This window comes from Bos grunniens, chromosome X, assembly GCF_055505025.1.
Source record: "Bos grunniens cultivar Pamir isolate PY7600 chromosome X, Bosgru_T2T1.0, whole genome shotgun sequence".
NCBI lineage: Eukaryota > Metazoa > Chordata > Mammalia > Artiodactyla > Bovidae > Bos > Bos grunniens.
In genome coordinates, this window is record NC_141194.1 from 56,600,742 (window position 1) to 56,617,666 (window position 16,925).

The 16,925-nt window shown below is 41.7% G+C and overlaps 1 protein-coding gene across 8 annotated transcripts in view; it reads left to right on the top strand.

Annotated features, from left to right (window-relative positions):
- The window catches only part of ZNF41 (zinc finger protein 41), a 73,071-nt gene that overhangs the window by 12,019 nt on the left and 44,127 nt on the right, over nt 1–16,925 (top strand). For 6 of the 8 annotated variants that reach the window (XM_086386372.1, XM_086386367.1, XM_086386369.1 and 3 more), the window contains exon 2: nt 4,704–4,938. The exons of 1 other annotated variant lie outside the window; for it this stretch is intronic. In XM_086386372.1, the coding sequence (XP_086242498.1) occupies nt 4,867–4,938 (72 nt within the window). In that variant the 5' untranslated portion in view covers nt 4,704–4,866. Of the gene's footprint in view, nt 1–4,640; nt 4,939–16,925 lie in introns of all 8 variants that reach the window. One more of the 8 variants, XM_086386373.1, reaches the window with a different exon arrangement.

Sequence of the window (16,925 nt, forward strand, 5' to 3'; positions counted from 1 at the left end):
TTGGAAACAACTGAGCGACTTCACTTTTGCTTTCTCACATCCATACATGAATACTGGTGGTATAACTTAATGATTAAGAGAACAGGCTCTGGAGTAAGACTTACAATCTATGTGACCTTGGATAAGTTATTTAAATTTTTTCCACTTAATAATAGTGAAGTGAAAGTCATTCAGTTGTGTGCTACTCTTTGTGACAACATGGACTATACAGTCCATGGAATTCTCCAGGCCAAAATACTGGAGTGGGTAGCCTTTCCCTTCTCCAGGGGATCTTCCCAACCCAAGGATTGAAGCCAGGTCTCCTGCATTGCAGGCAGATTCTTTACCAGCTGAGCCACAAAGTAACAATGTTATTTGTTCCAAATTCCCAATTACATTATTTTTCTTTACTCAGTTATAAGTATATATCAATTGCAATAATCATTTCTCAAAAGTGCATTCCTCCAATTTTGAGTTTTCTATTACTATTTACTTTGTAATTGTTTACACTATTCCCTTGAGTATTCTCCTAAGATGCTAATATTGCCATATAATACTGTAAATGTTTGTATGTCTAAAATTGTGTTTTGCTCTGACAGAAGAATGGTATTGAGCGTGTTTTCAATTCTTAAATCTCAATCCCTTTATCTCAATAATTTTTAGGTGTTTTTTGTCTAATATGGTTTTTAATTGTTGCAAATAAGTCTAGTGCCATTGTGATCCCTTTCCATTGTAAATAGCATGTTGTTTCTGCTTGGGAGCATTTTTTTACAACTATTCTTTTAATGGAAGCTTTTCATGTGATATTATTTTTATGTATTTATTTATTTTTAAAATTTGGTTGCACTGGGGCTTAGTTGTGGCACCTGATATCTTCAGTATTAGTTGTAGCATTCAGGATCTTTAGTTGCAGCATGCAAACTCTTAGTTCCAACATGTGGGATCTAGTTCTCTGACCAGGGATCGAACCCAGACTCCCTGCATCGGGAGCATGGAGTCTTAGTCAATAGACCACCAGGGAAGTCCCCCCTGGCAGCATTTTAAGGTTTCTTTTTACCTTTTAAATTCAGTGCCAAACCAGATTTGGGGTTGATTTGGTTCCTCTGGGAGTGAAGGATTGCAAGGATTTTTGTCAGGGAGGATCGTGGAGTTAAAGTCCAATAAGATTAGCTGGAAAAGGTCAGTTTTCATTCCAATCCCAAAGAAAGGCAATGCCTAAGAATCCTCAAACTACCGCACAATTACAGTCATCTCACACGTTAGCAAAGTAATACTCAAAATCCTCCAAGCCAGGCTTCAACAGTACGTGAACCGAGAACTTCCAGTTGTTCGAGCTGGATTTAGAAAAGGCAGAGGAACCAGAGATCAAATTGCCAATATCCATTCGATCATTGAAAAAGTGAGAGTTCCAGAAAAACATCTGCTTCTGCTTCATTGACTATGCCAAAGCCTTTGACTGTGTGGATCACCACAAACTGCGGAAAATTCGTAAAGAGATGGGAATACCAGACCACCTGACCTGCCTCTTGAGAAATCTGTATGCAGGTCAAGAAGCAACAGTTAGAACTGGACGTGGAACAGCAGACTGGTTCCAAATCGGGAAAGGAGTACGTCAAGGCTGTATAGTGTCACCCTGCTTATTTAACTTAAATGCAGAGTACATCATGCAAAATGCTGGGCTGGAAGAAGCCCAAGCTGGAATCAAGATTGCCAGGAGAAATATCCATAATTTCAGATATGCAGATGACGCCACCCTTATGGCAGAAAGTAAAAGAGAACTAAAGAGCCTCTTGATGAAAGTGAGAGAGGAGAATGAGAAAGTTGGCTTAAAATTCAACGTTCAGAAAACTAAGATCATGGCATCTGGTCCCATCACTTCATGGCAAATAGATGGGGAAACAATGGAAACAGTGACAGGCTTTATTTTGGGGGGCTCCAAAATCACTGCAGATGGTGACTGCAGCCATGAAATTAAAAGACGCTTGCTCCTTGTGATAGCTTATGGTGAACAATGTCCAATTCGTGATCTCCAAAGAAGATTTAACTTTGGGACCAGGAACCAGGCTTGATCACTTAAGAGCTTTTGTGTAGCAGAGTTTTATTAAAGTAAGAAAAGGGACAGAGAAAGCTTCTGACATAGATATCAGAAGGGGGATGGAGAATGCCACCCCCTCGCAGGTGTTAGCAAGGGAGTTATATAGTTTTTAATTAATTATTACAATAAATCAAAAGAATGTCTCAAGTCTGTGAAAATTTTACCAGACCCAGTCCCATAATTTACAGGTTTTCAGGAAGGAGAAACTGTCCTCAGTCAGGATACACTGCTGTTGTATAATCACTAGTACAGAGTTCAAACTGAGCTGTTTGTGGTGTAATCATCAGTTACAGACTTAAAGAAAAAATGTATTATGTCACTAAGACTAAGGAATGTAGAGAAAAAAAGATGTTTGTCCTTTCCTCCTCCTTGAGAATTCCAGAGCCCTATCTCCGCTTTGAGAGCCCCAGGCCCCTTTCTCCTCCTTGGGGACCCCAGACTTCTTATCAATCTGCCTAGGAATTGACTCTCTCACTCGAAAGAAAAGCTATGACCAACCTAGACAGGATATTAAAAAGCAGAGACATTACTTTGCCAACAAAGGTCCGTCTAGTCAAGGCTATGGTTTTTCCAGTAGTCATGTATGGATGTGAGAGTTGGACTATAAAGTAAGCTAAGCACTGAAGAATTGATGCTTTTTGAACTTTGGTGTTGGAGAAGACTCTTAAGTGTCTCTTGAACAGCCAGGAGATCCAACCAGTCCATCCTAAAGGAAATCAGTCCTGAATATTCGTTGGAAGGACTGATACTAAAGCTGAAACTCCAATACTTTGGCCACCTGATGGGAAGAACTGACTCATTTGAAAAGACCCTAATGCTGGGACGTGGGGTAGCTCCTCTCAGCTGCACTTCTGTGCCCCTTCCACTGCAAGGAGATCCAACCAGTCCATCCTAAAGGAAATCAGTCCTGGGTGTTCATTGGTAGGACTGATGTTGAAGCTGAAACTCCAATACTTTGGCCACCTGATGCGAAGAACTGACTCATTTGAAAAGACTGTGATGCTGGGAAAGATTGAGGGCAGGAGGAGAAGGGGACGAGAGAGGATGAGATGGTTGAATGGCATCACCGACTCAATGGACATAAGTTTGAGTAAACTCCGGGAGTTGGTGATGGACAGGGAGGCCTGGCATGCTGCAGTCCATGAGGTCACAAAGAGTCGGACATGACTGAGCGACTGAACTGAACTGAACTGAAGATTAGATAATTTGGGGCCTATAGATTGCATTCATGTTGAATCAGTGAGTGATAATCTTGGGAAATCCTTGAAGAAACATAATTAGATATATGTGGGTAAGTAATTGGGACCTCTGTAGAAATTCTTGAGGTTTTATAAGAGTTGGAGATCTGAAGTCATTGATCAGTCCATGAGAGTTACTGATTGGGACACTGAGGTGGTAAAAGATTCATTGCAAGCCTTGGATTTCAGGTCTTTGGGGGTCAGTTTTAGCAACCCTATAGGAGTCATTGATTGGGACCTATGAACATTGGTAATTGCAGGACCTTTGATTTAGTATGTGATGGTCTATTTTGAGGGGTTTATGAGTGTCACTGACTCTATATATGGGCTGTGAGTTATGGAGTCCTACAGGAAGTCAGGTTGGACCCATTGAACAGATTAATAGTTGATTTTCTATTGAGGTTGTGTTGCCTGTGTTGGTGATTATTTGAAGAGCCTAAGGAAACCAGTTGATGGCACCATCTGGGACACAGTTTTTGTCAAGCATTGTAGGTTACCAATTTAGGAGCCTGTGCAGACTTGTTGACTTTTAGGGCCAGATGGGAATTGGGGGAGAGGGTACAAAGAGTTTATGTTTCCGTCTTTGGCAAAAGAGAGTGGGCTCTATAAATTTCCCAGAATGTACACTGAATTATACAAAATATTGGTTTATGCATATGTGATATGGTCACCCTTCAACCAGAGCACTTTAAAGGCAGCAAGAAACAGAAATAATGTTTACTGTGATTCTTCCACATATAGAATACCATATGGCCCAGTAGTTAAAGAAAATGTACTTTGGAGTTAGGCAGACCTGGGTTTGAATCCCTGTCCTTCCCCTAATCTAAGTAATCTTGGCGTAATTTTTTTTTATATATAGCTGCACCATGTGGCTTGTGGGATCTTAGTTCCCTGACCAGGGGCAAATTTCTTAATAGTTACAAACAGCTCTATCTGATGGTAAAGAGAATAATAGGAAAAAGTAATACGTAGTTCATATGATGAGTTTGAAAATTAAATTAAGTACTAACAAAACATTCCTTGCACCTTATAATAACAGCAATATTTAATATCATTGGGATGTTTTCCCAGTGCCAAATAAGAGTGAGTGCTTTTGAAGTATCATGTCATTTAACTCTAATAGCCCTGTGAGATGGGTGTTTTCATCCTCAGTTTTAAAGTGAAAAAACTCAGACTAAAGTGACTTCCCTAGATTCTAGCTAGAATGCAAAAGAGCTGGAATTAAAACTCTCATTCATTTTACATGAGTTTTGTCCGCATTCTATGTAGGTGTTGGTTACTGAACTTTCCCACACTATCCAGTGTTAACTATTCTTTGGTGCCCCCAGGAAACGTTTGTGGGTTGAATGCTGAATGCTGAATGATTGACCACATGGACACTGCCTTTCCAGATTTTTTGAAGTCTCTGCGGAGCCCTTGGGCCAGACCCCATAGAGAAGGCTCCAGGATCTTCCTTCCAGCCCCAGAAGCTCACACTGAGTCCACGGACCAGCCTGGCCTCAGGGTCTCAAGAAGAGCAGCGTTGTGAGCAAGAGAGCCCAAGGGTTGAGGAAGATGCCAGCCATCCAGAGCTATCCCCAGTGGTCCCCAGACCTGGCTGCAGAGGGACAAGGCAGCGTGTGTGAGGTGAGGAGGGAGAGGGCTTCAGGGGCAGGAGTTCATCCAGTGAGGAGATGGCTCTGACCTGTTGCTAGGGACTTAGGGCGGGGACAGGAGGGGCAAATTCCAGACTTGCTGCCACTGAAATGAATCACCATCCCCCTGCTGAGGGTGAGCACCACATGGCTGGTGTCCCACATCCAGATCACTTCCTATTTCAGTGGAAAATATGATGCAGCCGATGGAGGAAAGGTGGGATGGAAGGTCAGCCGCACTGCCTGGGGGAAGGGGAAGCAGCTCCCTGTAGAGTGTCTGTGGGTAAGATCCAGCTAGAAGTGACCACTGGCCCTAGCCATGGAGACACTGTCCCTGATGCCCAGCATATTCCCTCCACTACCCACTGGCTCTGTGCACGCACTCAGCTGATCCTTGGGGATTTGCTGATTCCACCTCTATCCTGATCTAGGGAGAAAAGTCCCCTTTTTTGGAGCTTAGAGGATGGCAGGGTAGTAGGGTGAGCACAGTCTCTAGGGCCCTTCTAGTTCTTCCTACTCCTCTCAAAGATTAATAAAGTGGCCTGGGAAGGTACATGACTTGCCCAGGCCCCTGGGGTTTTGAGTGACAGCAGTGGACTGGAGCCAGGTCTCCTGACTGTGTCCTCCACCCTCCCCACACTCCAGCCAAGACCAGGTTTCCCACTAAAAGTTCCTGGAAATTGTGTAAACAGAAGAAGACAAGGGAGCCAGACCCTGCCCCACAGCTCCCTCCTTCCAACTGTCCTGAGTCTACTGTCAACTCTGGGGACAGGCTGGTTGTCACAGGGGCTCAGGATCATGTGGTCATTAGAATAACATTAAGCTTTTAAAACTTATTTTGATATTTATTATTTAATAATTTCATTATTTAGAATATGCAGGTAAGCAAATAGAAGAAAATAAAACATTACTTATAATTTCAGCATTAGTCAAAGTTAACCATTGTTACCATTTAGCTTATTTCCTTACAGTTTTTTCCCTTTGTACATGCATGTATGTGAGTATGTGGATATACACATGTGGGGCTGAGAGTGTACATACATACCACACACATATACATGATACAGCTCAAGTTTAAAAATGAAATTGTAGTATTTGGTTGTTTCCTTTTTAACTTGGCTGCTGCTGCTGCTGCTAAGTCACTTCAGTCGTGTCCGACTCTGTGCGACCCCATAGACGGCAGCCCACCAGGCTCCCCCATCCCTGGGATTCTCCAGGCAAGAACACTGGAGTGGGTTGCCATTTCCTTCTCCAATGCATGAAAGTGAAAATGAAGTCACTCAGTCGTGTCCAACTCTTAGTGACCCCATGGACTGCAGCCCACCAGGCTCCTCCATCCATGGGATTTTCCAGGCAAGAGTACTGGAGTGAGTTGCCATTGCCTTGCACTTCAGTATAATTTTCTAGACAGTAAATATTTTTCTTCACATGATACATAACATAGTAGCTTTTGTTCCTTTGGATAAACTATCATTTAACCAGTCCACTGTATGTGAACTTAGGGCATTCGAGGTTTTCTATTGTGATGAAAACTGCTATGGTGAAATTCTTACATTTAAATCTTTTTGCCTAAGTCACTGAAGTTATATTTTGAGTAAAAGGTATAGGGATATTGAATGATAGACAAACTGCTGCCTAACAGTAGGGCACTTCCACTCTGGAAAACTGTCCTTGTCTGGTTTCTGCTCCATCAGATCAGTCACAGACCCACAAGTTGGGGTCACAGCAATGTGGTCCTCCCCACTCCTTCTGCACATGGCCCCTTGCCCAGCCAATGTGTGGGAATTTCTGGATGAATGATTCTGGTCTCTGCAAGGCACAAGACTCATGTCTTCCTTCCCAATCATAGACTTATTTTTTAATTTAATTTATATTTTTAACACCAAAAGCATTTTTGCATTGGGATATAACCAATTAACAATGTTGTGGTTGTTTCAGGTGAGCAGTGAAGGGACTCAGCCATACATATACATATATCCATTCTCTCCCAAACCACCCTCCCATCCAGGCTGCCACATAACGTTGAGCAGAGTTCCCTGTGATACATAGTAGGTTTTTGTTGCCAACCATAGATTTATGCCCCCTTTTCAAGAAGAAATGGAAATGACAAAGACCCTGGTGAATGTTATTTATTCACGTATTTATTTGTTAAGTTCTTAGTTTTTTCATTAGATGTCAAGAAGCAGGAAATGGGCAGATACCACGGAACCAATAAAAATGTCCCTGGAGGTAAGGAACAGCCAGTTGGGCTAAGAAATAGTGATTGAAGCTGAAAAACAGGAAGAGGGGTCAGTAAAAGAAAGAGAGATAGGGAATAGCCACAGGGAACATCTAGAGGGACCATGGTGCACATACTCCAGACAGAAGGTAGCCAAGGGGCACAGGAGACAGGTGGGAGTGCAGTGGAACAAACAGAGGCAATGGAAAAACAAGAGCCAGAGGCCAGAGAGCAGCAAAGAGACCGAGAAATAGTAGTCTAAGCTGGAGAAGTGGTAATAGTGGGGAGCACACAAGAGCCAGAAGGTATGAGAACAATCGGAAAGATTTCAAAATAGGAGAAACCAGGAGATAGAGGAATCAGATAGCAGCCAGAGGGAACAGAGACCAGCCAGAGGGATGAGGAAACAAAAGACTCAGCTAGATGGAAAAAACAAAAAGGTTTGGTGTGTTGGGTAAGAGCCTGCCAGATAAGCCACTTCAAAGATACCAGGGGTCAGACGGAAAATCTGAGAGGGTGGGGAAAGGCACAGGTACCGGGGGTCAGGAAATGGGGAGAAATGGGAAAGACGAGCCTGGGAGTAGGCAGCAGCTGGAGGAAGCTGGTACCAGCCGCTGAAGCTATAGAACAGGTTGGAGGAGCAGGGAAGTGACAGACCCATGGGACAGTTGGAGAGACAGAAAGGGGCCTCCAAAGCCGAGGAGTAGCTAAGGGCACCAGGGGCACCAAGGAATAGTCGCTGAGGCTGGGGAACAGCAAAGCTGTGCTGGGTGTGCTCTAGAAGTTCTGGGGCCTAACCAGAGGACTAGGGAACAGAACAGTGGGCATCAAAAGTGTATCTGGTATTGGATAGTAGCCCAACTTACTAGCGAACAACTAGAGGAACTAGAGAAGAGCTGGAAGGCATAGTATCCATTCCCAAAGCCAGAGGCCCCATGTAGTGGGCACTGGGGTTAATAGAGAGTTGCCGGAGCCAGGGGACATCCAGAGTTCCAGAGGGATAGGGCAACAGTGGCTTCCTGGGATGTGGGGCTTCAGTGCTAAAACAGGGAAAGTCCTGGGCATACTGGGACAGTTGTTCACCTTGCCTAAGAAACAGTCAAAGGAACCGAAGGTCAGACATAATGCAAGTGATGGAGAAGATGAAAGTACAGTGTCACAGAGCACACAGAAGTAGTATACACTGATGATCAAGAGCCTAGACTAGGAGCCAGGTAGACCAGTGCTCCACATAGTGTGGTCCATGGACCAGACACAGGAGCATCAGATGAGAGCATATTAGAAATGCATTCCAGGACAGCCTAAGGGACAGGAAAGAATTGAGTCTAGAGAGAAGTCAGAAAACTCAAAGGGCAGTCAGTCTGTATCAACTAGAAGAAATGAGAAAGCCTCATCAGGACTAGGGAGCAGTCAGATGGACTGGGCACAACCATAATGGTGCCACAGACTAAGGATCAGCTAGAGGGACAGCTCCCAAAGGGAACACAGGACAGTCAGGGGCACCAGGGATCAGTCGGAGGGAAGAAGAAATAGGAGGCATGGAACAATGAAACAAGGGACCATCAGAGGAAGCAATAAACAGAGGCATCAGGAAAGAGACCAGAGGACACTCAGAAATAACAAGAAACATTTAGAGGGAACAGTAAACAGGGACCAAGGAAGAGTCAGAATGGGGACCATGCAGAGGAAACAAGAACCAGTAGAAGGAGTAGGAGAAGTCAGGGGACAGGAGTGGGCAGGGTAAGCAGGGAAAGACGGAGGGGGGAGTACACAGAGAACAATCTGATGAGAAGGGAAACAGCCAGAGGGAGCAGGAAAGACCAGGGCACCCCCAGCTAAGTAGGAACATGCAGAGAGGTTGGGTATCTAGCTCTGAGTAAGGGCAGAGTGAACTACATTGCACATTTTCAGGCAGCCTAGTAAGTGGCCTGAGAACACGTCTGCTAGGCTGGGATAGGGTTTAGAAGGGCAGGATCATCTCACAGGAGGTGACAGAGAAGTGTGCTGGGGCAGGAGTGAGAGCAGCCCTGAAGCTGGAGGACTGAGCCCCAGCAGGCTGACTGCAGGTCAGGGTGGGACAGAGCAGATGGCCAGGGACAAAATGGGCAGTGAGTGACAGATCCTGGCAGCATAGCGTGCCCCAGGGCTGAGAGTGCAGAGAGTTCTGGGACACAGATGACCCTGAAGGGAGACACTGCTGTGTGGTTCACTGGCGAGCCATCAGGGGCTTAGCAGGGATCCTCACATAGGATGAGGAAGTCCCTGTAGGGGTTCTGATGGTGGCAGAGACACAGGCCATCCTCCATGGTGGAAATGGGCCAGAAAACCATACCTTTTCATATGTGGCTGGTGAGGCTAGAATCTGGATGGGTCTGTATTAGCAACTTTGTATCCTAATTGCTAGCTCCAAAACCCCCTGTCCATCACCTCACATAACCCCTCCCAACCAGGGTAGAGTCCAAAAAAGTGTCTTATTTTGGTGGGAAAAGGGATGGAAGTGGGGCATCTGTGCCTGGCAAGATCTTTGTACACTTTCCCTGTGTGAATCCAAGGGAGGGAGAGACAGGTGAAGATGGTCTTTTTGTCTGCCAGCTTGGGCTGTCAGAGTTGTTAAAATGTTTCACAATGTTTGAAAAAGAATACATATATGTATATATAATACATACATATATATGAATATATATATATATATATGTTTGCTGTATACCTGAAACTAACACAACATTGTAAATTAACTATCATTCAATAAAAAAGTTTTTTTAAAAAATGTTTAACAATGCCAAATGGTAGAATATTTAAAATTTTCCACACTAGTTGGCAAGTAGCCACCCCTCCCCCACATCTGAGGCTCCTCCCCTGTGTCACCTACACACCTCCCAGTCTGTCCTGGCTCAGGTCACAGGCAAGAGAACAAGGATCAGGAGGGTGGGCAGGCAGAATGAGAGCTTCCCTCCAGCCTGACCCTGGGACTTCCCCTGGGTAAGTGCCCTTGGGCAGTGAGGGAGAGCAGGCCAGGTGTGTGGCTAGAGGCTCCGGTGGAGTTCCTCCTCTTGGCAACCTTTGAGGCTGTGCTCAGGAGAACTGGTGGGTGGAGAAGTGCTGGGCATGGTCCAGTGCTTGTGGATCTGCCTCTGGAGCTGCTGGTGGTGGAGCAGGTACTGTGAGTTCTGTGCCTGCTCTGTGTCCCTGCACACTTACTAATAAGGGCCCCCAAAGAACAAAGGGTCTTTCAATGAATAAAGGCTCCTCATTTCCTCATAGCTGAATCACTAGATCTTGTCTTGATACTTAGTGCATTTTCTGTCCTGTTTAGGAACTCCTTGCCTTAAACGAATGTTCACCTATGTTTTCTCCTGAGTTTTAAAGCATTGATCATTTTGAAACTCTTGATTCTTTTGCCTTTCACCCAAGATCACTAACTGTTAACATTTTGCCACATTTGCTTTCTCTTCTCAATTAATGTATTTATGTGTATGATGTTGTTCAATCACTAAGTTGTGTCTGACTCTTTGCGACCCCATGAACACAAAGGCTCCTCTGTCCACTATCTTCAGTAGTTTGCTCAGATTCATGTCCGTTGAGTCAGTGATGCTATCTAACCATCTCATCCTCTGTAACCCCCTTCTACTTTTGCCTTCAGTCTTTCCCAGCATCAGAGTCTTTTCCAATGAGTCGGCTCTTCACATCAGGTGTCCAAAATATTGGAGCTTCAGCTTAGGCATCAGTCCTTCTAATGAATATTCAGGGTTGATTTCCTTTAGGATTGATTTCTCTCCTTGTAGTCCAAGGGATCTCAAGAATCTTCTCCAGCACCACAGTTTGAAAGCATCAATTCTCTACTAACATACCATTTGTAAATAGTTTCCCCAATTGTCACAATACGTCCTTTTTGGCATTTCTGCCCGATTTAGGATCCAGTCCAGGCACATGTATTGTGTTAGTTCTCATGTCCCTTTAGCCTTTCTGAAAGAGTTCTAGCCCTTCCTTGACTTTCATGACACTCATCATTTGGAAGAATGTCCCTCAATTTGGGTTTGTTTCTTGCTTCCTCATAATTAGATTCAGGGTATTCATTTTTGTCAGGAATATCACAGAAATGATGCTGTGTTCTCAGTGTGTCATATCAGCAAGCATTCAATATTAATTTGTCCTTTATTGATAATGTTAACTTTGATCACCTGGCTAAGATGTTGCCTGTCAGGTACTATATAAAGTTACTATCTTTCTCTTTGTAATGAATAACTATTGGGTTGGCCAAAAAGTTGGTTTGAGTTTTTCTGTAACATTTTGTGGAAAACCCTGAATGAACTTTTTGGCCAACCCAATATTTTGTGGGAAAATACTTTGGGACTATGTGAATATCCTGCTTCTCATGCTTTTGTCCATTGATTATAGCATCAAGCAACGATTCTTGCCTGTAGCAATTAATAACTGTGTTGTTTTCCTAATGGTGTTTTTCTGATTCCATCATTTCTTCTATATTGATTAGTTGGCAGTCTCATATAAGGAAGAACATTCCTTGCTCTGAGTGCTGAAAGGATGATTATATGCCAGGCACAATGAGTACACCTTGATTTACCATTTGTCACTAATAGGAACTAGAACTTCTTGGAGAAATGACTTACTCCAGGGTTAGAACAGAGAAAAGTACAAAATGATTATAGAAGAACTCATTATGCTGGGAAGTAATGAAGCACTCAAAAGATGGGAACATGTCAGAATGACAAAGGAGCCACTTTTAAGGATCTCCCTCTGGTCAAATCTGGGACAATTTGAGTAGCAAAAGAAATCATAATAGTAATAGATTATTATCTACTGAATAAAGTAGAAAGTGACCAGTCCCTATAATAGGTAGGTAGGTACACAGGTAGGCAGATAAACAGGAAAGAAGTGAACGCTCCTTTTGCTTTTTTGTTTGTTTGTTTTTGTTTTTGGCTGTGCTTCACAACTTGCAGGATCTCAGTTCTCTGACCCGGGACTGAACCCGGGCCACAGCAGTGAAAGCCTGGAATCCTAACCATTAGACCACCAGGGAACCCCTGTGAAGGCTCCTTTTTAATAACATCTTGATCTTTTTTGCTGTGCTCCTACTCCAGTCTTTCTGAGGGTAATTTAGTAGTTTGTTAAAACTTTCTATTTGGAAATAATTATAAGTTTACAGGAAGTTGTGAAGATGGTACAGAGAGGTCTCATGTAACCCTTTACCCAGTTTCCCCCAGTGGTTACATCCTGTATCACTAGAGTACAATTATCACAAGCGAGAAACTGACATTTCTGCAGTGTGCTTGTTATTCTCTGACATTTTACACATGTGTAGATTCCTGTGTAATAATCTGGATACAGAATTATTCCATCACTGTATAGGTCTCTACTGGTGTTGACATTTTATCAGTTAGAGTGAAGTGTAGAAAACTTAGTTCCCTTTTAAGTCCCTTTACCCTCACCTGTTACTAATATCTTAAATATTTCCTCTATACATGGAGATCCACATCATAAAAATGTTATACTTTTTGCTTTGACCTTCAAATGTAATTTAGAAAACCCAACAGGAAAAGGAAAGTCTATTGTATTTATTCATATTTTTTCTTTTTCCATTCTTCTTCTTTCCTGATGTTGCAGGACTTCTTTTATCATCTCCTTCCTATTTAAAAAGCTTCCTTTAAGGGTACATCTGCTGCCAACAGATTTTCTTAGTTTTCCTTCATCTGAGAATATCTTGATTTCCCCCTTTGTGTCTTCTTTCTTAGTAACAGCTTTATTGAGATATAATTCACCTACCATACAATTTACTCATTTAAAGTGTCCAATTCAGTGTTTTTTGCATGTTTATGGATATGTGCAACCATCACTAAAATCAATTTTAGAACATTTTCATCACCTCAGATAGAAACCTCATACCCTTTAGCCACCACTCTCCTCCACCTCACCTCCCTGCCTCCTCCAACACTAAGCAATCACTAATATGCTTTCTGTCTCTATAGACTTCACTATTCTGGACATTTCACATTAATTGAATCATATAACATGCGATCTTTGTGTCTGACATCTTTCACTCAGCATAATGTTTTCAAGAAACTCCCTCTGGCCAAGTCTGGGACAATAGCAAAATAAATCATGATAATAATAGGTTACAACCCACTGAATAAAGTAGAAAGTCACCAGTCCATATGATAGCTCATTAGGTATATATGTAAGTAGGCAAATAGGGAAGAAGTGTAGCATGGACATGTAACATGTATCAATATTCATTCCTTTTCATTCCTGAATAGTATTCCATTGTTCAAGTGTACCACATTATGTTTATTCCTTTATCAGCCAATGTACATTTGGATTGTTTCCACCCTTTGGCTGTTATAAGTAATACTGCCTGTAAACATTTTTATGTGGACATATATTTTCATTTATCTCAAGTATACATACACCTAGGAGCAGAATTTCTGTTTAATCATTTGAGGAACTGCCAGACTGTTCTCTAAAGCAGCCACACTAGTTTACATTCCCAGTGTGTGAAGTTTTCAATTTCTCCACATCCTCACCAGCACTTGTTATTATCTGAGTTTTTGGATCTAGCCATCCTAGTGAGTATGAGGTAGTATCTCATTGTAGTTTTGACTTGCATTTCCTTGATAATTAATGATGCTAAGCATCTTTTCATGTATTTATTTGCCATGATATTTCATTTCTTAAGGATAATTTTGCCAGGTACGAAACTCAGAGTGGACAGTTCTTTTCTTTCAGCACTTGAAAAATGTTGTGCCGCCTCTCTCTACCATGGTTTCAGATGCTGTCAATGTATTTTTCCCCTATAGGTAAGGTATCATTTCTCGCTTGCTGACTTCAAGATTCTTTCTATGTCTTTAAGTTTTCTGAAGTTTGACTATAATGTGTCTTGGTATAATTTCTTTGGCTTATCCTTTTGGGGTTTGCTCAGCATCTTGAAACTCTGTTTATATCTTTTACAAAATTTGAGAAATTTTCAGCTATAATTTTTTCAAATACTTTTCAGCCCCATACTTTCTCCTCTCCCCTGGGACTCTGATGACATGAATGCCAGATCTTTTATTATAGTCTCAGATTTCCCTGAGGCTCTGCTCATTTTTTTCCCATCAATTTTCTTTTTGTTCTTCAGATTGGATCGTTTCTATTGCTTTATCTAGTTCTCTAATTCTTTCCTCTGTCCTCTCTATTCTGCTGTTGAGCTCATCCATTGAGTATTAAAATTTTAGTTATATTTTTCAGTTCTAAAATTTTCATTCTGTTCTTCTTTATATCCTTTTTTATTATGAGACTATTTTTGCATTTAAATACATTGAAGCGTTTTTATGGTGGCTACTTTACAATTGTGGATAACTCTAACATCTGTGTCATCTCAGTCTTTTCTCATTCCAGTTGAGATTTTCCTGCTTCTTCACATGATGCCTGATTTTCAGTTATGTCCTGGATATTTTGGGAACTCTGAGATTCTGGATACTATTTAAATCCTGTTTTTTAGCAAGCTCCCTCCAATACTGTTCTACCAAAAAAAAAAAAAAGGAGAATCTCCTTTTTACTGCCAGGTGGAGGTGGAAGTTCAGGTCCCTACTTGGCCTCTTTTGACACCCCAGAGGGGACAAGCATCTTGCTGCTGCTGGGTGGATGTGGAATTTCATGCTCCGCACCAGACTATCTCTTTCACCATCCTGGTGGGGAGACAAAAAAGGCACCTCATTACTGGGTTGGGGATAGAAGTTCAGGACCCCCCCCAAATTTACAGTGGCCTAAATTTACACTGTCAGGGAGGGGCCTCATTATTCCCAGGCAGGGATGAAAACCAGGACTCCCTGTTTAGCCTTTACTGATGGGAATGGGGATTGGGCAGTAATTATCTAATTTTTTCTCCCTTGTTACATTGCCCCTTTCCTGGTACTTTGGCTAGAGAGAGCAGACTTTCTTGGGGCTGTTCTTATCTGCACCATTTGGCATTCTGGATTGCCAAATTCTCCATCACCGAGTCCAAGATACATGGAACAAGAAGAAAACTCAGGGAAATCACCACTGTGTCACTCCTCAGGTTCCAAGGCCCTTAACCAAGGTCTCTCCAACTAACAGTCTTCTTTGTTTAATATGTAATGTCCAGAGATCATAGCTGCACTTAGTACCAGAAATAGGGAGAATTCTGTCTATTCCATTTTGGACCCATTGGTAATTTTTAACTTAATTTTTAAATAAGTAATACATTCACATGGTTCTCTCCCCCAATCCTACAGATCTCCCTAACCAAAAAACCAGTCTTGATTAGTTGGTGGGCATGTGGTATATGCTTAGTGATTATGCAGATAAAAGCAACTAAGAAAATATCCTTGATATTTTCCCACAAAGAAAGTAGATACTATTATGTTACTGTTAACTTAAAACTTTTTATCATGAAATATTATATACATTTTGAATAATGCTGCTGTAAATACTCTTGGACATGCCTCTTGTTGCACATGAGCAAATATTCCAGTTGAGCATATTTCCATGGATGGAATCACTATGTCCTTGTGTATGCATGCTTCAACATTACCAGGTGAAGCCAAAATGCTTTCCAGTGTGGTCATACCAACATACGCCTCCATCAGACATATGAGAGTTCTCATTGCACCATGTTTTCTTCAACACTTCATATTGCCAGTCTTTAAAAAACTTTTATTGAGGTGTAGTTGATTTGTAATAAATGTGTTTCAGGTGTACAACATAGTGATTCACAGTTTCTAAAGATTATACTCAATTTATAGTTATTATAAGATATTTACTATATTCCCTGTGCTGTGCAATATATCCTTGTTGCTTATTTATTTTATACATAGTAGTTTGTACCTCTTAATCCCCGCCCATTACTTTGCCCCTCCTCACTTCTGTCTCCCCACCAGTAACCACTAGTTTGTTCTCTATGTTTGTGAGTCTGTTTCTGTTTTTGTTATATTCACCAGTTTGTTTTATTTTTTAGATTCCACATATAAGTGATATCATACAGCATTTGGCTTTCTCTGTCTGACTTACTTCACTTAGCCTAATACCCTCCAAGTCCATCCATGTTGTTGCAAATGGCAGAATTCCACTCTTTTTTATGGCTGAGTAGTATTCCATTGTGTATATATATACTACATCTTCTTTATCCATTCCTCTGCAGATGGACACTTGGGTTGCCTCTATGCCTTGGATATTGTAAATAGTGCTGCTATGAACAAATTAGTGTTTTCATTTTCTTTGGATATATACCCAGGAGTGGAACTGCTGAATCATTTGGTAGTTCTGTTTTTAGTTCTTTCAGGAACTGTTTTCCACAGTGGCTGTACCAATTAACCTTCTCAACAACTGTGTATAAGGGTACTTTTTCTCCACATCCTTGATATTGCCAGTCTTCTTCATTTAAGACATTGTAGAAGTTGTGTAATGGTAACTCATTACCTGAATGTCCATTCTCTGGTTACTAAGGAGATTGAACTCTTTTTGTGTTTATTAATGCCTTGCATTTCCTCGTTCATAAAATGCTTGTTTGAATCTTTTGCCCACTTTTCTACTAGGTGGCCTCTTTTTTTTTTAAAATTGGTTTCTAAGAGTTCTTTACATTTCTCTAGATAGGAGCCCTTTGTCAGCAATATTTACTGGAAATATCTTCTATTTGTTGGATTTTCTTTTTTTTCTCTTATGGTCTTTTTTAAAACTAGAAATTTTAAACTTTATTGTAGACAGATATCAATCTTTTCTTTATGGTTAGTGTTTTTTGCATCCTGTTTGAG